Source organism: Neomonachus schauinslandi, chromosome 4 (assembly GCF_002201575.2).
Source record: "Neomonachus schauinslandi chromosome 4, ASM220157v2, whole genome shotgun sequence".
Taxonomy (NCBI): Eukaryota; Metazoa; Chordata; class Mammalia; order Carnivora; family Phocidae; genus Neomonachus; species Neomonachus schauinslandi.
In genome coordinates this window covers 166,354,899-166,377,834 of record NC_058406.1, presented here as the reverse complement: position 1 = coordinate 166,377,834, position 22,936 = coordinate 166,354,899, and the positions used below count along the sequence as shown (strand labels likewise).

The window sequence follows — 22,936 nt, the reverse complement described above, 5'->3', positions numbered from 1 at the left end:
TGAAGCCTGAGTTCCTGCAGAGTTTCTTTGATCCTGTGAGCTCTCTTCCCTAGCATCCTTTCTTTTACTACAGGAACTAATAACTCCCCTTTGGCTTAAGCCATTTTGAATTGGGTTTCTAACATTTGCAACTGAAATTCTAACACAGATCAAAATGCCACGTATCCCTTTACAGACAAGAAAACGGAGATTAACTTGCCCAAGGCCACACATCTCAACTGAATTGCCTTTCTGGCTCTTCAGTCTGCTTACTGGCATGCTATCCCTCAAGAAAAAGCTGGAACGCTCAGGGTTAGTGGGGTCTATGTGTTTAATAACCCCCAACACAGTCCTAATTGGTCCCAAGTAGACTTGTGAGTAACTGGGTAAACCGCCTATGTTCTGAGGGCTGAAAGCACACACCCAGAATGTGGGGCTACTGCCCTGTGGCGGAATGTAGCTGCACTGACCGTCGTTCTGCAGGGGAGATACTCTCTATAGAACCGAGGCCCAAAAGATGCGATTTCCACATTCCCTCCAAGAGCTGAGTTTGTGGCACCCTGAATGATCTAAGGCATTGAGTGTGACAGTTAAAACAACAAAAAACCATTCGGTTAAAAATATTTTTATGACTGCTTGGTTAGTCAATACCCAAGCACTAAATTTGCAATAGTAACCAGCAATCTACCATGCAAAGAATGTACTAGTCGTGAACATCTGTAAAAACCTTGCATGTCCAATTGGTGATAGGCTAAATATAATACCCTTAGATACTACTACAGATTTCTGAGGTAGACTGAATTATCGGTCCTAATTCTTGTCCTTGTCCTGGCTTCATATGCCTTTACCTATGCTTGGAACTGCAGTGCCTCCCAGTGTGGGCAGTTAACTCCTCATCTAACATTGGGCTTGCTCAGGACAACTGTTTTGACAAATATAAGTTAGAGGGTCTAAAGATGCCCATGTACATGGTTAGGCTTGTTTTCTTATGCTTCTGCCACTTGGTATAGGTGGGAATCTATATAACTTAAAATGAAATTTCACCTATTTTTGAATAGGTGGTATTTGCATGCTATAAATTTCAAAGGCACCAAAGGGTATACAGTGAAAAGTAAGCATCTTCTTTACCCTCATCCTCAACCACCCAGGGTCCTCTCCCCAGAGGAAGCTGGTTTCCGGTTTCTTGTGTAACCTTCCAGAGAAACTTTGTCCATATACAGGAGAAGTTGAATAGCAGTATTAATAATAATAATATTATTGAGTCAGAACCAGGCAAGATAGATAGGGGCTTCTGGATCAGTCTGAGAATCTGCATCTCTTATTTGAGGATATATTGTTTATAATCTGAGAGACTAGCTCCTGTCTATGAAGGACTTAGTATAGACCAACTACCAGTCTACAAAAGCACTTGTCATGTAGAGCTATCTCATTTAAAACTCTTAAAAATTTACTGTTTCCAAAAGGCACTCAAGATTACTTTAGGGTGTATCTGAAGAATCAGCTAGGGTGTTGCTTCTTGGGCTAAAGCAGGGAGCACAGAAGCACATAGTTGTGATTTCCATTTGTGCCAGACTCAAGTTATTTCGTTCCGTCCTGTTAGAGACAGGTCATTCTAGTTAAGACCCAACACATGAAACACATGGTAAAAGTAATTTTCATCTATTTACAGCAATATACAGGTTAACTATTTTCTCATTTTAACCTGTTTGGGACTCTAAATTTTTAAAAAAATTGAGCTGAAATGGAGACTTACATGTTTAATTTTAATTAGTTTGTACCACAGATAGACTGTACTTGATATTTTCATTTGCAAAAATGTTTAAACCCTTAACTCTCCTAAAAGGGTAATAAAATGAGCAAAACCACCATTGATCAAATTGAAAAATTTATTTACAAAACTTATTTTGCTTAAAGAATTCAATTCATGAAGATTAACCAAAACATAAGCCCTATCAAAGTTTATTACAATAATCTTCCATAGAATCAATAGCTTAAAAAAAACTGCCAATGAATACTTTAATATAAAATTGCAATGTAAAAATAGGAACTTTAATTCTAGTGAGTAGAATAAAAGCAGATAATCTTCTTCAAAGGGAAAAAACACTTGAGGGGGGGAAAATGGCATAACGTGTAAAGCAGGAAATTTAAATATCAGTTTAGTTCCTCATTGCCAACATGGCATTTATATCCCAGATGAGATTTCGTAATTGATCCATAATTTGCTTCAGCTGTTGATTCTTCTGTTTGAGTTTCTGTAGAAACAAAAGAATTTATCAAAAATGTTTCATGAATTATAGACCATGAAGTTATTACGAAGATTAAAATGTCGTAAGTTAGAACTCTAATGATCCAGATGGAAATTAAGCTAAGTATTTCCTCAGTGTGGAAGGTCTCAATCCTTTTCTGGCCACTAACACTCCCTGAAGGCATACTGAATTCTAATTCAGCCCTCAGAGGCCTCTGGCTCCAGCCCCTGACCCTCCCTTTCTGCCTCCACTCCCACCATCAAAGAAATTAAGCTAAACATTTAATTGTTACAAAACCCAAGATATAGGTTTTCCAAGATGCAGTGTAACATAATGGTCAAGAGCATAACCTCGAGTCAGATTCTCTGCGTTTATACTCCCCTCCTTCACTAGCTAAATATGTGACGTTGGCCAAATTACCTAACCTCTCTGTGCCTCAGTTCCACGTCAGAAAAATGGGGATAATAACTGAACCTACCTCATAAGAGTTGCTAAGAGGATTAAAAGATCTGAATGACATAACTGTGTTAAAATTGGGCATGGCATATAAGTAAGCATTCAACAAATGTTCCTTGTAGACACTGAATGTAAAAAAACTGTCAATATAAGAAATGAAGTTTAATGAAAATACAATGCCTGAAGCAACTGGGCTTTCAAAAATGTGGCAGAAGTCACTGACCACAGGATGAAGTGGGATCCACTTCTGACTCTGAAAACTGCAGACCCAGTGGCACAGTCTCTGACATAATCTTGTTCATGACTGAGATCTGCTGGATGCCCTGAAGGCCCATGGCCCACAGCTCTGTGTCTCTGTATCTGGGTTTCTCTTTAAGCATCCTTCCTTCAAATCCTATGTGGCAAATGTCTGCTTAGGTAAAACAAAACAGAGAACTTCCGGTCAAAGTACTTACTAGTTATTATAATAATAATAATGTTATTCACTAACCTTTTAGAAACACTACATTAGGAAATATCTTTAATTAGATAATTTTAAAGATGCTATATTAAAATACCTCCAGATAAAGTAGTATATATGCTCATTATAAAGAGGCCTAAAAATCTTCATTTTGATTTCATTAAAGAGCCAACTAAGATTAAGTAAGTTACTCCTATTTTATCTAGAGTTAGAGAAGTAATAGGAAGTAGCTAAAAGGGAGGACCAAGAAGCTTACTGGAACAGAAAAACAACTTATATAGATTTTAATGTTGAATATTAAATTTAATTCATATTTGTGAAGATAACTAATACAATACAGATAAAACAACAGGGCATATGTACAGTATACAGTGTTATGAAGCTCACTTTAACACTGTTTTTGGGAGGAAGATACTGTTGGAATTTTAGTGACTCAGTCTCCATCTTCTGGGCTCTGTTGTCAGAAGTATGTGGCAGTTACTGAAGCCACTGTGTACAGAATCTAATCAAATGGACCCTCATAATGGTGAGCTGACGGATGACCAGATGGCCAGTACCAAGCCCATGAAGTCCTCTGCATCCTAGAGAGCAAGAAACGGACACTTCTGCCAGCAGGCTAGGGTAGCAGCACACAGACGGCTAGAAGGGTAAAGGTGCTCTGCCGTATCCTGGGAGGCTGGAAACCTCAGTCCCAGTGCTAACTCTGCCTCTAACTTGCTCTTTCATCTTAGATAAGTTCCTCCTCAGTGTTCTCATCAGATGGCATCATATAACTTATGAGGCCCTGCCAGTTCTACTCCCTGTACACCTAGACCCAAGAGGACAGTCAGTTACGCGAACACATGTGCTGAAAACCAGTTACGTTTAGTTGAATGAACTAATGACTGGCTTCAGCACGGTTCAGAGTCAGCTGCCCGTCACACTGAGCCATCACTTGCCCCCTAGCTGTGAGGGACTGCAGCTCCTGCGACCTCCCCTCTCAAATCTAACTTTTCAGGGAGAATGGAAAAGAGCTACTGACGAAGAATAAAAGGAAGATTAAAATGTGAGTAGATTTAAAAAAAAGAAAGTCTTATTTGAACTAGTACCTTCTGACATACTTTGAGTATGCTTATTTTAAGTTTCACAACTTTTCTTTGGAATGGAATTCAGAGCCTGTAACACTTTCTGTTCTACATTTACTGAAGGTATATTATGTACCAGGCTCTGGGTTAGGCATTGTGAGGGGAGGTGAGGAACAGTCCCTGCCTTGAAGAAATTCTGCATCAAGGAGGAGGAAGATAATGCCCACATGACTAGACTGTATAACCTGGTAAGGCAGATGCTGTGTAACCCAAAAAGATAGAGACACTGCCTCTTACTGGTCAGCAAACACAGGGCCTAGAAAAACTGGTGGTCAGCCATAGTGGAAGGGGATAAACTTGAGCTTGGTAGTGGGCAACAGGGATCCATTAAAATTCTTGAAGAAAAAATATGATTTAAACTTGAATGAAAAAGGTTAACTGGACAAATGTGTGGGGTGGAGTCTCCTGAATCATTTCGGTGGTGAAAACTCTGTCCATAGAAAAGAAGGAGGAGGAATAATTTAATAAGTTTTAAAAACTGAAAACCACTCAAAGGCCAAGTCCAGTGAAATAAGCTCACTGGTCAAATTTTCAGTATAAATTATTAGAAGCAATAAAATTATATTCTTGGGTAGTTAAAAATACAGTTTAAAATCAGTATCAAAACAGGTCTGATGGCTTCCATAACGGATGCATCACTGGCATAAATGCGCAATTTAGCCAATAGGACTACTTTTAAAGAATAGTCATTTGGAAATATAAATTCTAATATACTTGTTTTAAAAAAAAAGTAGTCTCATTCTTTTTTTTTTTTTTTTAAAGATTTTTATTTATTTATTTATTTGAGACAGAGAGAATGAGAGACAGAGAGCATGAGAGGGAGGAGGGTCAGAGGGAGAAGCAGACTCCCTGCCGAGCAGGGAGCCCGATGCGGGACCCGATCCCGGGACTCCAGGATCATGACCTGAGCCGAAGGCAGTCACTTAACCAACTGAGCCACCCAGGCGCCCAGTAGTCTCATTCTTAAGAAATTAAGAGAACTATGGGGCGCCTGGGTGGCTCAGTTGGTTAAGCGTCTGCCTTTGGCTCAGGTCATGATCCCGGGGTCCTGGGATCGAGCCCCGTGCATCAGGCTCCCTGCTCAGCGGCGAGCCTGCTTTTCCCTCTCCCTCTGCCTGCCTGTCTGCCTACTTGTGATCTCTCGCTCTCTGTCAAATAAATAAATAAAATCTTTAAAAAAAAAAAGTTAAGAGAACTAAAAAATGTAGGGTATTTTCAAGGTAATATTCAACTCTAGGTAATAGTAATTAAAAAAATATGTATTTTAAAGCACTTGGCAAGTTTTTCTCAAAGATGCCACAAAGTTTTAAATTAAAAATTAGCATACAAGAAAGATACCCAGAGCCAAAACACATCAACAGCAAGCTGACAGTTATGCTTATTAGTGGTTAAATTGTAAATAAATTTTCATGACATGATACAGGATTTAATATATACAGTCTTGCCCCTGATTGATTTTAACAGAGGTTGACAGCTGCTATTATCAAAATCCATCAGCTGTGCCTAATTTGTTACATCAACAGGTGAATGTGTTAAGTAGAGCAGACACTTAAAAAATATGTTTATGTTAAGTCATGCCATGTAATATTCCTATAAAGGCTGTGACCACTGGTCAAAAATGCTTTAATTGCTAAGTGCATGGACTCAATTACACATCAAACCTGTAAAAAATACCCACGTACCTCTTTCGTTTTCCCATCAACAAAAGAGTTTAAGCAAAATCGAACTCATTCTGATGTCCTTCATACATATAGTCTCAAACAAGTGTTTTTGTCTTTACGTATCAGGGCTTATAGATTCCAGAATGTATACAGAGAAAATGAAAAGTATTTAAATAAGCCGAAAATCTGACTACTGAACTAGGCCACCCTATTAACTCATGATTTACATCAAATACGGATTACAAAATTTTGTGCCCCCAAATTTCATGGCCTATGGTATGTATTGGTGGTATATTCGTCGTTAGAAATCAGACTGTAGGGGCGCCTGGGTGGCTCAGTCGTTAAGCGTCTGCCTTCAGCTCAGGTCATGGTCCCAGGGTGCTGGGATTGAGCCCCGCATCAGGCTCCCTGCTCTGCGGGGAGCCTGCTTCTCCCTCTCCCACTCCCCCTGCTTGTGTTCCCTATCTCACTGTGTCTCTCTCTGTCAAATAAATAAATAAAATCTTAAAAAAAAAAAAAGAAATCAGACTGTATATTAAGTAGTAAACACACCAACGTGTTGTTCTGTACAATTTTAAATACACAAAGATATAATGATATTTTGAAAATGAAAGTTAAATGAAGGGTACATAAAGCTACTTATTTTATGTAGCTTATTTAAAAATAAAATATACATTGTAATAAGTTTTTGAATATTTTTAATTGAATGCCAAGAATACAATTTTATTCCTGTTATATAGGTCCATAAAGCAACTTAATCATTTAAAATAAGCAAATGTCAATGTATTAAAAATACGGTCTGATTTTTTTTTTAAAGATTTTATTTATTTGAGAGAGGGAATGAGAGAGAGAGCATGGGGGGGAGTGTCAGGGGGAGAAGCAGACTCCCCACTGAGCAGGGAGCCTGATGCAGGACTCCATCCTGGGACTCCAGGATCATGACCTGAGCTGAAGGCAGTTGCTTAACCAACTGCGCCACCCAGGCGCCCTGGTCTGATTTTTTAAAAAGTCTTTATTTAAATTCCAGGTTTTTTGGTTTTGGGTTTTTTTTGTAAATATCACAACAAATGGGTACATGGAAGGATGCTGCTTTGTTTCCATTAGAGTCTTCTGTCCTCAGAGAAGACACTTACCCATTTGTGTGAAATGTGTGTGCACAGTGGTAGACAACACATCTGACTGATTCATCGCAGCAACTCCCACACTTAGAATGATAATTGGCACAGAGCAGGTACCCAAATATATGAATATTTTAATATTCAGTAAAAAAACCAAAAAGCCAAATCAAAAGCTTTCCAAATCCTAGAAGAGAAAAAACAAACAAGGAAAAAAAATTCCCTAGCAATCATTTTTAAGCTTGTTCTTTGTTTTCCAGTTAAATATGGCCTGTTGGTATTAAAAAAGTATATGGCTGCCATTAAAAATTATTCATTTTAATATTCTCTATCAAATTACTTTGATGTTTGTTACTAGCTCAGATTGCTGTGAACCTTAAAGCTCTCCTATCACCACGTAATAACTTAAAAAAATGTGTGTAACAGGTAAGAGAATTGATAAGAATAGACAAAAGGAATATAAAAATTTAAGTTTATGAATACAGGTTGAAAATTAAATTAAAGAATTTAAACTTTTTTAGTAGTATCTGTGTGATTAAATAATTAGATTAGGGCAACATTTTACCATCTGCAGGTAGCTATTAAGAAAACATTCTTCACAGAAACATTCAGGTGTGTGAGCCATCAAGGGAGAAAAACATATCCCTTGGTCATGACCTTACTCAGTACTATAAAAATTTCCAGTTATCTTCTATTCTAGAAGGGAAGTACAAAGTTGGATGAAGTTGGAAGAAAAGAATAAATAATGTTAGTAGCACTAATTAATACATAACTTATTAAGAGTCAAAATATGTGTTACATTCAATTCACAGACATCTTTAGGTTAAAAAAAATCCACTCTGCTTGGTTTTTAGCTATTTAATCTCTCCTGTCTTCTTTAGTTTTTGGATTTTAGTTTGAGTTAACCATATCTTAGTCCTCCCTCCTCCCTTTTTTTTTTTTTAAACCTCCTGTTTACTACCTAATGTTCTAGTCCTGTTTCAAAATATAATAACAGTTCCTAGGAAGGGAGAGAGCTGTGAGGCCATCAAATGAGGACTTCCCCTGCCACTCAAGATACTTTCCCCCTAAATTCTCTTTAAAAAAAGAATTCCTATAGATATACAGGGCTAAGCTTTAAATCTGTTCAATTAAAACATCTAAATAGATTCTTTTTTCTTTGTAATAACCTTCAATTCAGTATGTTAACTAAAAGAAGTTTTACCCCAAAGTTAGAAGCACTTATAACAGCAAAATCAGCAGATTCAAATGATTTAATCAAAGAGTTCTTCAATGCCTGAATGGCATTTATAAATGGGAACACAAAATTTGAATATGGGCTTTTATTCCATAAGTAGACAAATCTTCAGAAATACTGTATATCTGTTCTGTGTATTAAAATCAACTTGTTGCAGGTAAATACTGTGGACTAAATACATGTGTTTATCTCTCTTCTTTTTCTCAAAACCCTAATAAAACGGCAGGAGAGGAATGGAAAAACCTATAATCCTATGTGGAGAAAAATGATCAGAAAGGAGACAGTAGCAGATGCGCGGTGGTAGTTTGAGAGGAAAAGTAGAAGGGGAGTGGTAAATGACTTGGGAGGAAACTACAGCCCAGGTGGACTCAGGGACAGCACCACTGAGAACAGGGCTGCCCCTCCACGGAGATGAGGCGGTGCCATGGCAACAGCACCAGGTGAGGCCTGGGGATAAGAACTGGAGGAGCAGCTGAAAGAGCTCCAGGGACTAGCAAGAGTGCCAGGTGCTCACTCCCACGCCTCATGAGTAGGTGACTGACCGAGTACTCTCTCCCTGTGCCCCACCCCACCTCTAAGGATTAGGAGGTTTGTTTCCCATGAAACTGAACCGCAACGGCTGTGGATTCAGTGTCACCAGCACAGCAGAAGGCAAGAAGACAAGAGCACATCTCTCTGTGTAGGGCACTGGAAGATTCTTTTCTGAAGAAACTAAATAGCCTTAAAGAAAAAAAAAAAAACCTCAGAAAATGATAGTTGGGGGTCTCCCCCCACAAAAAGCCAACTTGCTTCTCAAACTCAACATGATTAAGTCCACTCAGAAAGCCTAGTATTAGCTTTCTAGTGTCTCATTCTTAAATATAAATGGCTCATGATTAAGCATCAGAGTTCACCAGATCTTTCAGAGCCTCCATTTGAAAAGACAACAAAATGAAATAGATAGGGGTTGCAATCTATGGCACATGACCTGTTTTTGTAAGGCCTGTGAGCTAAGGATGGTTTTTACAGCAAAGATGATCTTACAGCAAAGATCATATATGTCCCATGAAGTCTAAAATATTTATTATCTGGTCCTTTAAAGTTTGCCAAATCTATTTGAGAAGATTATGGAAGAATACCTTCAAATTTCTGACGGAAATCAATTTACAACATAGAATTTTATAGCCAGCCAAACTATCAAGTGGACAGCTATGGGAGGACTAAAACTTAAGTCCCTACATTCCTTCTGAAGAAGCCACTGATGTATGTACCTTACCAACAAGGCAGTAAACCAAGAAAGAGGAAGATATGAGGCTGAGGAAACGGAAGAGGTGAAGGAAGCCCCAGGACAGTGCTGAACAGCAGGCCTAGAGAGCATTTAATCCAGACCTATTGAGAAAATGGAAGACTCTAGGGAGAAAAAAAGAACCATTAAATTGCCTGGTAATTTTGACTCTGTGGAAAAGTTAGAAAACAGTGCTGAGATGCTGCCCCAGATGCATAAAGAATGAAAAATTTTTAAAAATTACAGAATTATTAACTCCAGGAGGACAAAAAATTGTTCAAGAAAATGTGACCCTAGTTTACTATGTGGCTAAGCAATAAACAATATTTATGTGCCTTAATAATAAAAACACAGAATATTTATTGAACCCCAATTATGATATAACTGCATTGAAAAGACTGGGGGAAGGAAAGTATGTAGGTGGGTCCAGGAGAGAGAGACTGGATAAAAGCTAAATTCTCAAGGGGGGAAAGAAATTTTTTTATACATCTTATCCTTTGTATCAATTATACCCTTCCCTTATACCCAATTATATCCTTCACAAAATTCTAAATCAATAGCTAATAGGATTTTTTTGATTATACACTGTCAAAGTATTATTGTATTCTGATTATATGAAAGGTCTTTTAAAGAAAATCAAGAGTGAGTTATTTCTAAGCCATCAAATTGGAAAAAAAAGGAAGAACAACCCAGAGAAATAAAAGATGAAATGAAACATATATTTAGAAAAATTATATCTTTCTTAATTTACAGACTTTTTTTTTTTTCTAAAATACCATAAAATCTTCTATGGTAGAGAACAAACTCTATGTCACATGCTCTGAAATCAAAGTTACCATTATAACACTGTTTTATTTATATACATATTTCACTATCTTATTAAAAACACCCTTATTACAGAGAAAAGTAACAGAGCACATCTACTGTGAATTAATCTATAATCTATTCATTAACTTATTATTTGATAATTATGATAAAATTTGAAATAATCAACAGAAACCTGTAACACTTCTTAAAAATGAATGCCTCGTATCTCCAGACTACCAAATGCCATTTATTCTTCAAGATATAAATTAGAAGTTCCCCAATCCCCTCCTCACTCCCTACAAATTTCGTACTCTAAGTTCTTTATGCTCATTCATTACTGTCAAATTTGCTGGAAATATTCTTAATTCGTATCTCTCCTTTTAATGAAAAAAATGAAAATTTTATAAAATCCAGCTTTTTCCTTTCTCCTGTGTTTTGATATACATTTTTCTCTTAATTTTCCAATATTTTGCTTTTCAGGTCTCTGAAATTAATTTTGACATAGGGCATAAGGTAAAAGCTAGATAATCTCCCCCCAAAGTTTCTATTTTTAAAGACAAATTTTCCACACAATCCCTCTTCTGACATAATAAATTTTCATATACAATAGGAAGAATATTTTTCTGGCTATTATTTTACTAATCTCTCTGTTCTTGTACCATTATTACACAGTTATTGTTTTTTATAATATTGTCCATATCATGTTTTAATTTTTGAAGCAAAGAGTTGTTTTATTACTCTTACGAGAATTTTCTTTGATGTTTTAGTATGTTCACACACACAAATTCCAATTTGGACTTGGTTTTTCATTGGTATTGCACTAAAATCTTATTTTGTGTACTTTCAAGAGAATTCATACTCAAGACTGGCATTTTTAGAATATTTATTGCCCACACAAGAACTTCATGTGTCTTTTAATTATTCAAAACTTCTTTTATGTGTAAGTTTAGTCACATATATCATTGATAATTCCTAACTACTTAATACCTGTTGCAATTGTGAATAGGATCTTATAATCTAGTTGGTTTATAGCATTATAAGAAAACGGTATCATTCATATTAAGCCCTTTTATCAAACTCTAAATGACTCTAGTTGTTAGTCAACTTTCTTTGAGCTTAACAAGCTTGAGTTATAATATTATGTACAAGCTTAACAAGCTTGGGTATAATATTATAACCCCTGTTTCCCAAAGTTTGTTTCTCTTTCCTTTCTTTCTGTTCTGACTGTAACTTCTAAGATAATAATAAACACAGTGGTGTAAGGCATCTTATTTTAGGCCTGTTTTTAACAGAACTAGTTCTATATTTCACCTGTATAAAAATGCTGGCTATTTATCTGAAATAAGTTTTTTTTTTAAAGACTAATAGTTTTAAGTGTTCTTTGAATCAGTAACATTTGAATTCTATCAAATGTCTTTTAGATCTGAGAAAAAAATTGTTTTTCCAATTTAATCTACTGATGTTACGTATTATACATGTAAACTAAATTATCCTCATCTACCTTCAGAACCCCTTTTCAGCTGTGATGGATTAATTGTTAATACCCCCGATGCATTCTATTAACTAGAATTAAGAATTTCAGGATCAGAACAGGTGGTGGAGGGGTGTGTATTTGTAAGTGAATTAGTGAGATTGGTAGTTTTATTTATTGTGCTATTTGTTACATTTTGGTAAGTGTGGGCCATATTTCCACCACAGAATGAACTGACAACTTTCCCTGTATCTTTTTGTTTCACAAGAACTATCTGAACATTATCTTCTAAACTTCTAAAAGTATTCAGTAATAAATACTTTCAAGTTAGGAATTTTTGCAAGATGGAGGGTGGTGTTATCTAATGCTTTGATAACTCTTAATTTCTTTTTTTTTAAAGATTTTATTTATTTATTCATAAGAGACAGAGAGAGAGAGAGAGAGGCAGAGGGAGAAGCAGGCTCTCCACTGAGCAGGGAGCCCGATGCGGAACTCGATCCTAGGACCCTGGGATCATGACCTGAGCCGAAGGCAGATGCTTAACTATCTGAGCCACCCAGGCACCTTTTTTTTTTTTTTAAAGGATAAATTTCTTATTCAGGTGTTGAGATATTCACATTTTCTATTTGTAAATTTTTATCATTTACTGCTCCAAATATGCTATAAGCTCAAAAGCCAGAATTTTGCCTAGAGAAGAAAAAAGTAAATGAGTTGTGACTGAGTGCCTATGAAGCTTTTCTAAGAGTTTTATGGCATGAATTCTGCGATCTCTCTTTTGACTATTCAAGTGGCATTTCTACTTACCTTTTTAGTGTTTGGTTATACTCTAACTAGGTTAAATTTGCCACAGAAACAACTTTGTGTAATTCTATAATTTAAACTATGTCTTTGAGTTACATAGACTCCCTTGTAATTTTTATCCATAATTCTGAAATATAAAATACACAGGCTAATAACTCACTTTATTTACTTCAGCAATTTCTCGCCTCTCTTCACTAGCAAAACGAGGTGGGCCAGCCCGATCGTCATTCTTTGAGCCATCTTCTTCCACATATGGAATTAGTTGCTGGGAGTGACAGAGTTCAAAGTCAAAAACATGATGGAAAGTTTCCGATTACACTGGTATAGAAAGTCTCTGATTAAGGTTAATTTTTATGCTTTTCTTTTAGTATTATACAAATAAATTTTAATTCAGGTGATGGCCTAAAATAACAGCATTAGAAGTTTATCATTTCAGTGCCTCCTATACATTATTTTCAGGTTTCTTTTGCAAAATAGCCCTTATAACATTAATCATTACATGCAGTTAAATAATAGCCTATCCATTTAGTCAGCAAATATTTAACTTTCAGACACTGGGTGAGATACTGCAAAAATGACAAGATGTGATACTTGCCCCTAAAAAAGTTATAGTCCATTGAGATAGAATAGGCTTTCTTTCATCTATACTAGAAAGAAAAGAACTTCACAGATGTGCATTATATAAATGTCATTTACTTTGCTATCTAGAACCTCAGTGTTTATGCAAATTTCTAGAGGTTTTAACTTGTTTAGTTGGGAGAAAGTTTTTGTAGGAGAAAAAAATTTATATAGCAATGAAACATCTAGCAGAATTATAATGAAATACGTATGGTTTGTGATAAGGTTTATTTGAAGCCCCTCATAAATGTGACAGATTTTAGGAATCATTTGGTCTCTACCATCTTATATCAACAATGCAGGAACAGGCCAGAGGTAAACAAATGGTACAACCAGGAGTCATCTGGCCAAACTTCTTCAAATTCCTGGGACAAATAAAAACTCATCCACATAACAACCACCCTTTCTTCCTTTCCTCTCTCCTAATGCAGAGCTGTCCTCCCTCCTGAAGATGATTAATTTCTATTCCTGTTCTCTGATTTATCCTCTTGTCTTCCATTATTTATCTCCCTGCTCCCAAGCTGTCCCTACTGTTTTCTTCCTTTACAATCTAAACATGTCTACTCTCTCATTTAAAGGTTTTCCCCCCTTTTTTTCCTTTCCTTTCCCCAAAACCCTTGACACCAACCCTCCTTCTATCTACTGTTTTCCTCTTTTTATCTAAGCTTTTTGAAAGATAGATATCCACTTGTTAGCTCCAGTTCCTTATTTCCTGTTTAATCTTCAACCCACTGCAATCTGACTTCTTGTTGCTAACAGACTTTTCAACAAAGTTCTCCTTATATATACCAACAATTTTCCTCTAGCAAAATCTACTGGACAATTTTCATTCCTTATTTCCCTTGAATTCTCTCCAGCATCTGACAATGTCGCCCACATTTTTGATCTTTCTCCTGTATCTCTGACCACTTCTTTTCAGGCCATTTTGCAGTTTACTCTTTTCTCTGTTCATCCCTTACATGCTGATCACTCAGAAAGGAGGCACCTGTCACATGAAATTGTTCTCCATATGTAGTGAGAGAACATCCAAACCTTCCCAGCTACTTTTGTTGGCAGAGATAGAACTTGTCAACAGGAAAGGGCCACCTATAAAAATATCATATACCTAGTGAACTAAAATATATCTGTGACCCAAGAGTAAGTTTAAGAAATATATTTTCAAAAAGAAGTGATTCCACTAAGCTAATTTAAATTAATAATGATGAAAACATAATATTTCATCTATAGAGAACTGCCTTGAAGACCATTTTAAGAGTATTTGACAATACTATTAAAACTCCTATTTAAAAAAATCATGCACTGATTTAATTAAACAGACCCTGGCAGCAAGAATAAAAATTGCCACAGACCACTCTTTCCTCCCAACAACAAAAATTCACTACAGGCTTGGATGTTCAAATCTACAAATTATTAACATGAAAAGACAGTACTAATTCTATGCATATGTATCAGTTTCACCTTCTCTAGTCAAAAGTAAAACCAGTACAGTTTGAAATCTGAAAATATTGTAAACAGAGAAGGAGAAAAAGGAAAAGATTACAAATGTCTGGCATCTTACATTCATCCTCCCTCTACCACTACAACTTGCCTCCACTGGAATGGGATCCATCCCTCCACAGTTTTCATTGCATTTGTCATAGACCAGTCTCAGCTTCCTGAAGAGAATAGAAAGTTGGCGAAGATGGTCTTGTAGCTTTGCTAGTCGGTCTTGATACGTTCCAGTATGGTAAGTGACACCATTTGGCAGCTTATCAGGCAAAACAAAAACAAGAAAAATATGAAGTAATGACAATCAAGATTTTCTAAAAGTAAAGCTAGCAAAACAGAAATACTTTTTAAGCACTGCATAAAAGCAAACTGTTCTTCACACTTAATCAAGGGTAATTTTAAGAATTTAAGAGTTATACTCGCTCATTTGTTAGCTCCTTGGTGTACTTGTTTCAGTGCTGTAAGACAGCCCCGGAAAAAACTTCATGATAGGCCTCTCTGACCAGTTGAAAGACATTTCCCTCTAATTTTTGAAGTAGATTATAACTTTAAAAATAATGCCACGATTTTAATATTACTATTACATAAAGACAGCAAGCTGCTGAACTCAACTGGGAAATTAAAAACAAAATAAATTTAAAGAAAAAGCAGCAGCACAAGAAAAGTAAAAAGTGAAGATCAGGACTTTTCAGCAGAAGAAAGGAACAGTATACTGCTGCTATTAAAAAAAAAATCTCAAAATACCTTAACTATAAGGTAATTACGATGCTCACGGCATGCAATGAAACACAAAGCTGTCACCAAAAGTTTTACTATAAAAAGAAATCAACAGCAGGAGAGAGAGGTGCAAATCAATCTGCACTTGAGCACCATTAATAAATTATTATAAGTAACTGCTTATGATCACAGTTCTGTCTTGGATGCTTATATATTTTTAATTCGGGAGTTTTATTAAAAAAAAAGCCAAAAGTATGTACTGAAATGGTAAAATCACAGACACGTGGAAATTGACTATTATTTAGAACTTAATATACCTTTTGTGCACTGCTGAACCTCATGAACAAAATATTCCTTTCTCTGTACATCTCTGTACATCAAAATATTGTGTGCAATATTTTATTCCCACAATTTGATCTGTGAAATCATCCTACCGTTAGAATTAATAATATTTAGACCATGTTTTCTAGTACATGAGATGCTTTGATTATAAGCGTTTACTCATATACTTATCTTGGGGATTAAAGTGCCTTAAAAACCAAGACACTACTATCCAATAGCTAGAAGATCAGCCTGTTTTTCTAAACCTCAGTTTACTCTTAACAGATGGGGTAGGAATGCAAAAAAGGGTGCATGGTACAGTATTTGGAAAAAAAGGAAAACAGGAAACACTATCATTACAAGTAGATAAAACAGTAAACATGAAAAAAAGACTGGAAAGGCCTAAACATAGTTGATAGAAGATGTAACAGGGAGATCTACTTGAATAATTATTTTCTTCTTTTCTGTCATTTCCAAATTCCCTGCAGTGTTATGGTTAACAAGTTAAAGATAAATGAGTATTTATTAGGATTTTCAGAAATTCTCAAGCATTAAAACACTCTGAGGACAATAACTCCAAGAAACGTGATAAAACATCAAAGGCTGAATCAGTCAAAACTTTTAAAGGGAAAAGGCATTGAAAGTTCATCCCCCCAAAGGTGAAGAACTAAATACAATGTAGTATTTCTCATGAACCTTCAATTTATGAACTTTCACCCATCAGAGAAAAGTTTTAAAGGATCCTGCTTTCCTGTTTGGGTGACAATAAGCAGTATAATGATTACATCTTGCGTACAGAAGCATTGTACCTTTATTTACTAGGTTTAATACTTGGCCTATATTTCCTACTTTGTGAAGACTGTAAGTTAGTCACATTTATAATCCCTGTATTTAGTATAGTGAACGCTCATGGAAGGTTTTAAAGTACAGTCTGAATTATTTTACTTCAGTGAATTATTTTATCCATAAATCTGTACTTAAAACTAAGAAGTGTGTTATGTAAAAGAAGTAAATCCTTGCATAAAGAAAAACAAAATCCTTTTGAAATGCAAAGAATCACCCTCCTCAAGTTCACCCTTTCATAGATAGCATCAGATTTTTTTTTTTTTTAAGATTTTATTTATTTATTTGACAGAGAGAGACACAGCGAGAGAGGGAATACAAGCAGGGGAATGGGAGAGGGAGAAGCAGGCTTCCTGCCAAGCAGGGAGCCCGATCCCGGATCCCAGGACCCTGGGACCATGACCTGAGCCGAAGGCAGACGCTTAACGACTGAGCCACCCAGGCGCCTCAACATCAGATTTTCAAAGAAGGGAAGATTTAATTACTTCGAAAAATTCTTGCACACTTTTCATGTGTGAGGCACTGATCGAGAAGCTACAGCACAGTAGTTAACAGGAGGGAGACAAGGTCCCTCTACCACAGAATATAAGTTGTAATAGTGCCTAAGATCTCCTGATATAAACCAGTAGTATACATGTTTAGCTGAAAAGCTCATCAATAACCATCTCACTCTTGAATACTAATAAATATCTGTAAATATATGATCACACCCCTTGACACCAAAAGGCTAAATTCAATATCCAGTCTTAAAACAAATATAAAACACTGAGTAAAAATTCCCCAGCACTATAAAATACATTTATCTCAGTTAAAAAGTCGGCACCATGATTAATGTGCAAACATTAAAAGCATCCTCACTGAAGTCAGGAACAGAACAAGAAGTCTACTAAGATCACTAATACTACTAGTGAACACTGTTCTGGAGGCACTGGCCAAGGCAATTGGAAAAAAAAAAAGAAAAAGCTGAAACATTAAAAAGGAAGTAGTATAATCATCACTATTGATATGATATAAATGATATGATAGAGTGCTATTATCAACAAAGGTAGTCAAGAAAGAGTGGGTACAAAATTAATATAGAGAAAATAGCTTTGCTTTCATATACGGAAACAAACGAAAATGAGAAAGGAGACACCATTTACAATAGCAGCAGTAAAGATAAAATATCCAGTAGACTTCAAAAATTTCAAGATATAGATGAAAACTTAAAATACTTCACAGGGACACAAAAAAAGATATTTGTATTCTTGGTTGGTAAGACTCAACATCACACTGATGTAAAATCTCTCCAGGTTAAATCAACCTAATAAAACCTTAACAGGTTTTTCTCAGAACTAATCAAACTGATGCTAAAGTACAGGTGGAAAATAAATAAGGACATCCAGGGCAATTTTGGAAATAAGTGTGAACACATTATAGAGTCACAATAAATATAAGAATGTTTGGGATTACTACATAAAAGACAGGCAGCCAAATGGAATAGAGCATCCAGAAATAGATTCGTTTGTATAAAGTAGCATCTGAAATCAATGGAGGAAAGAAAACAAATTATTCACCCTTTTAGAAAAAGTAGGGCTGGGGCCATACCTCACACTTCATAGAAGGATAAATTCCATATGGGTCAAAGTTTTAGATGTAAAAATTGAAACAAAACCCAGAAATCTTCCTGATTTGGGGATGGGAAAAGTCCTTCCTTACTAAATAGAGAACCTGAAAGTCCTAAGAGACTGATAAATTCAGCTGCCTTAAAAAGTACATATGTATGGCAGAACTTCCATAAGCAGGGCAAACAACAGACCAGGGAAAAGAAATACTTGCAAGTTCTATCACATAGACCAAGTTTTTCCAATATGGAAATAGCCAAATCTTATAAATTGAGGGAGAGGGTTATAACAAGCAGCTAGCAGAAAGGGAAATAGAAATGATTCATAAATATATGAAGAGATGCTCAAACTCATTCAAACTAGAAGAATGTAAAGTAGATTTTCATCTATCACATGATCCAAGGTCCCAAAATATAACTTGCTATTAGTCAGAGCCTGGTTGTTGGTCTTGGTTAGGACATGGTAGCAGAAGGTGGTACAACACCCATGGAGGGCAATTCATCAGAATTTATCTAATTACAGAAGCACAAAGCCATTTCTAAGAATTTATCCTATAGGTATAGTTGCACATTTATGTAGGAGGTTATTCACTGCAGCATAATAGTGAGAGATTAAAATCAACCCAAATGCCTAGAGAACTGGTTGAATAAATTGCAGTATTTCCATGCAGTGTATTACTGTATATACACCTTAAAAGGAAAAGGAAATATATTCTGGACAGATATGAATAATCCAAAATATACCAAATAAAAAAGAAGGTGCAAAGTGTTGTGTATGATATATATTATTTGTGCAAAGAGGGGAAAAATGAAAGAACAAACGTACATTTGCTTAAATATGCATAGAATATCTGGAGGGATACACAAGAATAGTAATAAGCATTAACATTCATTGCCTGTGGAAAGAGGTTAGACAGCCAGCAGACAGGGATGGGAGGGATACTGTTCACTTTAATGTCCTCTTTTAATTTCTGAAATCTGATTTTATATTAATTTTTTTTTTTTTTAAGATTTAAAGGATAACAAAACCAAAGCAGTATTTTCTTATTCAGGGAACCTTAACCTGGGACCTAGCAATCCTTGAATAAAATTACCCCTCAAATTTTACTCAGGATATTCACATGTGCCTTCTTCTCAGAAGAGAATCTGTTGGGGGGATGGGTTAGCCTGGTGATGGGTATTAAAGAGGGCACGTTCTGCATGGAGCACTGGGTGTTATATGCAAACAATGAATCATGGAACACTACATCAAAAACTAATGATGTAATGTATGGTGATTAACATAACATTAAAAAAAGAGAATCTGTACTTTTCATCAAATTCTCAAGAGGCTAATGGAGAACTAATAAATAAAGAACCATTTCTCTAAAACAAATACTTAGAATAATCTCAGTGGTTTGTATTTATGGCACTTCATCCTTCTGGATTAATAATATAGAAGATAATTAAAATTTTTTTAATACCTTAAAAATGTATTAAGAAATAACAAGGTTACATGTAGTCTGTTTTGTGCCACTTCTTCCAGTGTTTGGGAAACGAAGGATCACATTGTTGTTCTTTTTCAGCCAATTATGACACACGTCAAAGGGTCCTACATTAGTTAAACCACAGAATTCACAACGTAAGAGGCCCAAAGAAATAACTATCATAGTCCCTTACAAATTGGTTTTGAATATATGACCACATGTAATCTAGTTATTGATAATACTTTTTGGAAAGAGTTTGGTTCTCTTAGTGTAGGTCACGGGTGTGTATTATATCTCTCTTAATCATACAAAGTGTTGGACAGCAAGTTAGCATTATAAAGAGATTAGTAGGAAGTACTACTAGTTAGGTGTGTTGGTAAATTCTCTCTTTTTTATTTAAATTCAGTTAGCCAACGTATAGTACCATCATTAGTTTTTGATATAATGTTCAATGGTTCATTAGTTGCATATAACACCCAGTGCTCATCACATCACATGGCTTCCTTAATGGCCATCAACTGAGTTACCTCATCCCTCCTTTCAGCAACCCTCAGTTTGTTTCCCGGAGTCAAGAGTCTCATATGGTTTGTCTCCCTCTCTTATTTGTTCCTCTTCAGTTCTCTCTTTAAGCCTGTTTCCTTAACTGTAAAATAAGGGTAAAAAGACTTCTTAGAAACGTTCGTAAAACAGTGTGCCTGACCAAGGAAAGTACTTGATAAATGATAGCTGTAAGATCTAGTCCTAATTCAGTACTTTGCATATAGCAGGGTAAAAATAAATATTTACCAAATTCTGAAAAATAATTTAATCCTACTTCAGTCATTTTTAGATATTAATCCATTAATTTTTAAAAATGATTGCTAAAGATTTCATATCTTCTTTTGGATTCCCTTTGTGTATTGTGTTTCACACTGGCGTACTGACACGGTTAAGATTTCTATGCACTCAAATTACTTTTATAGCGCACCCACTGAAATCAGAGTTGTAAGAGTCTGAAGACCTGGTTTCAAATTTACTGTCACCAACTAGCTTTGGACAAGTCACTTCACCTCTCTGGCAGAACCCTCATAAAACAAGAATGATATCCACATGACACAGTAGTAAGATAAGCAAAATGGTGCTGGAATAATTGGATATCCAAATGCAAAAAAATGCACTTGAATCCGTATTTATCATTATATATAAGAAAACAAAGTCAGTGTGCATCATAGACCTAACACTATAAAACTTCCAAAAGAAAACAAATAGGAGAAAATGTTTGTCACTTTGGGTGAGGCAAAGATTTTTTAGGTATGACGCCAAAAGCAAAATCTGTAAAAGAACAAATTGATAAGTTCGATTCCATCAAAATTTAAAATGTCTGTTCTTCAAAAGGCCATGTGAAGAGAATGAAAAGCCACAGACTGGGAGAATGAATCTGTAAAGCAAAAAGACATACACTAACAAGTGCTGTCAAGATGAGGAGTAACTGGAACCCTCAAACACTGCTGGTGGGAATGCAGAATGATGTGGCCACTTTGGAAAAGTTTCTCAAAACATTAGAGTTATTTGCCATATGACCCAGCAGTTGCAGTTCCACTCCTACCCATCTATCCATTCTAGAGAAATGAAACGTGTTCACACAAACATTTGTTAGGTAAACATTCATAGCATTATTTATAATGGCTCCAAAGTGGAAACAGCCCAAATGCCCATCAACAGATGAACAGTTACACAAATTGTGATATAGTCACACAATGGAACACTATTAAGCAATCAAAAGGAATGAACTATTGATACATCCTGAGTCAAAGGAGCCAGACCCAAAAAACAAAACAAAAAACTACATAGTGTATAACTTTATTTATATGAAACTCTAGAAAATACAAACGAATTTATGGTGCCAGAAAGCAAATCAGAAGTTGTCTGCGGACGGAAGCGCCAGAAGTAAAGAGTTCAAAGGGGCATGAGGAAACTTCCTAGGGTGGTGGTGGCTGATCGTTTCCTAAGTATATACATATGTCAAAACTTTATATAAATGTATTTAATTGTATGTCAATTATGCCAAAATAAAAATGTTTAACAAAACTGGCTGGCAGAATCTGAATTCTTCAGCTCCTCAGACGCTCAGAAAGTATTTTACTTGAAAAGGAGATGAAAGCTAAGACAGTCTAATGAGGTTAAATAGTGAGAGATCCACGTTTATCCTGAAAGGTACACAAGAGTTTGCCTAGGAATTAGAGAATCCGGGCGAATGTAGAAAATGAGCCTTCAGTCTTTCAGAATTCCTCTCTGGAAAACATCACCTTTTCATCACAGAATCTTGGGGACAGGCGCATCACTGGGGAATACTTATGAATGCAAATGGAGCGATCCTTTAATTAAGGTTTGCCCAGGACAGCCCCGCTGACGCCCAGGGGCCCCACGTAACGACTAAACCAGCGCCCGTTTCTTCCAAGAAGCATCCCGCTCTCTCCACGCACAGCCAGGAGCGCGCGCGCCTTCCTTCCCACCTGCATGTTCCTTAGGAGCTGGAAGATCTCCATGGTGCGGTACACGATGTCCTGCACCGTCTCCTGCCCGATTCGGCAGAGCGATGCCGTGTTGACCTCCCGGGCGGCCTGCTGAGCCTGGGGCCCGCCGAAGGGCCCCGGCGCCATCCCCGACGCCGCCAACGGAGGGGTGGACATGGCGAGGCTGCGGCCTCAGGCCCGCGGGGCTTGGAAGAAAGCGTCAGGGGGTCTACCCGGCGCTGGGCTACTGCCCGCCTCCGCGGTGGAAGGAGCTTCAAAGACTCCGGCGGCCTGATTTCAAAACAGCGGCCGGGACTTCCGCCCACCGTGACGTAACGCGTCATCTTAACGTCACGGGGACCGTCCGCCCACTTGGTGGCCCTTGGGAACTTACGTCGACACAAAGTCGGCCACGACTGGACCGGACGCCCGGGTGGGGCGGGACGGAGGAGTTGAGTAGCCAATCACCGCCTGCACTTCAGCCAGTGGGCTGTGCTCGTGCTGTGAGGCGGTTGGGCTTTCCCGGAGTTCTTTCCTAGAGTCTCAGCCTGTCCTTAGAATTCCTGAAAAGAGCTCTTACTTTGTGTTGGTTTGCTGAACATGACCTCGTAACAAGCCTGTGAGGTTTGCGGTATTATTTTCCTTTAACAGCCAGGAAGCAGACTCGGGCTAGTTTGATTTGTTTAGTCGCATACAGCTTGCAGTTGGTAAAGCTGCGATTTGAATTTAGAAAACGAAATTCCTGATCTTGCCTGCTTCACTGTGAC

The 22,936-nt window shown here is 36.8% G+C and overlaps 1 protein-coding gene across 3 annotated transcripts; it reads right to left on the bottom strand.

Moving 5' to 3' along the window:
• Window positions 1–1,851: 1,851 nt before the first annotated feature.
• On the bottom strand, window positions 1,852–22,516 carry MED30 (mediator complex subunit 30). Of its 3 annotated transcripts, none has more exons than XM_021688391.1 (4): window positions 22,170–22,516; window positions 14,828–14,986; window positions 12,782–12,886; window positions 1,852–2,231 (listed from the first exon to the last, which is right to left on the bottom strand). In XM_021688391.1, exons 1-4 carry the CDS (start codon window positions 22,344–22,346, stop codon window positions 2,136–2,138), a joined length of 537 nt encoding a protein of 178 aa, XP_021544066.1. In that variant the 5' UTR covers window positions 22,347–22,516; the 3' UTR covers window positions 1,852–2,135. The 3 variants fall into 3 exon arrangements, with proteins under 3 accessions (XP_021544066.1, XP_044770222.1, XP_044770221.1); XM_044914286.1 differs by lacking the exon at window positions 1,852–2,231 and adding an exon at window positions 3,025–3,090 and having other exon boundaries at window positions 22,170–22,503; XM_044914287.1 differs by lacking the exon at window positions 12,782–12,886.
• Between the last annotated feature and the right edge of the window lie 420 nt (window positions 22,517–22,936).

What these genes read in the sequence shown, in the direction of transcription:
- MED30 (XM_021688391.1), bottom strand. Translation starts at nt 22,346, where the DNA reads ATGTCCACCCCTCCGTTGGCGGCGTCGGGGATGGCGCCGGGGCCCTTC. An exon ending in AGCTCCTAAGGAACATGCAG is followed by an intron (nt 14,987 to 22,169) that starts GTGGGAAGGAAG and finishes TTGCCTGATAAG; the next exon opens with CTGCCAAATGGTGTCACTTA. An exon ending in AAATTGCTGAAGTAAATAAA is followed by an intron (nt 2,232 to 12,781) that starts GTGAGTTATTAG and finishes TTGTTTCTACAG; the next exon opens with AAACTCAAACAGAAGAATCA.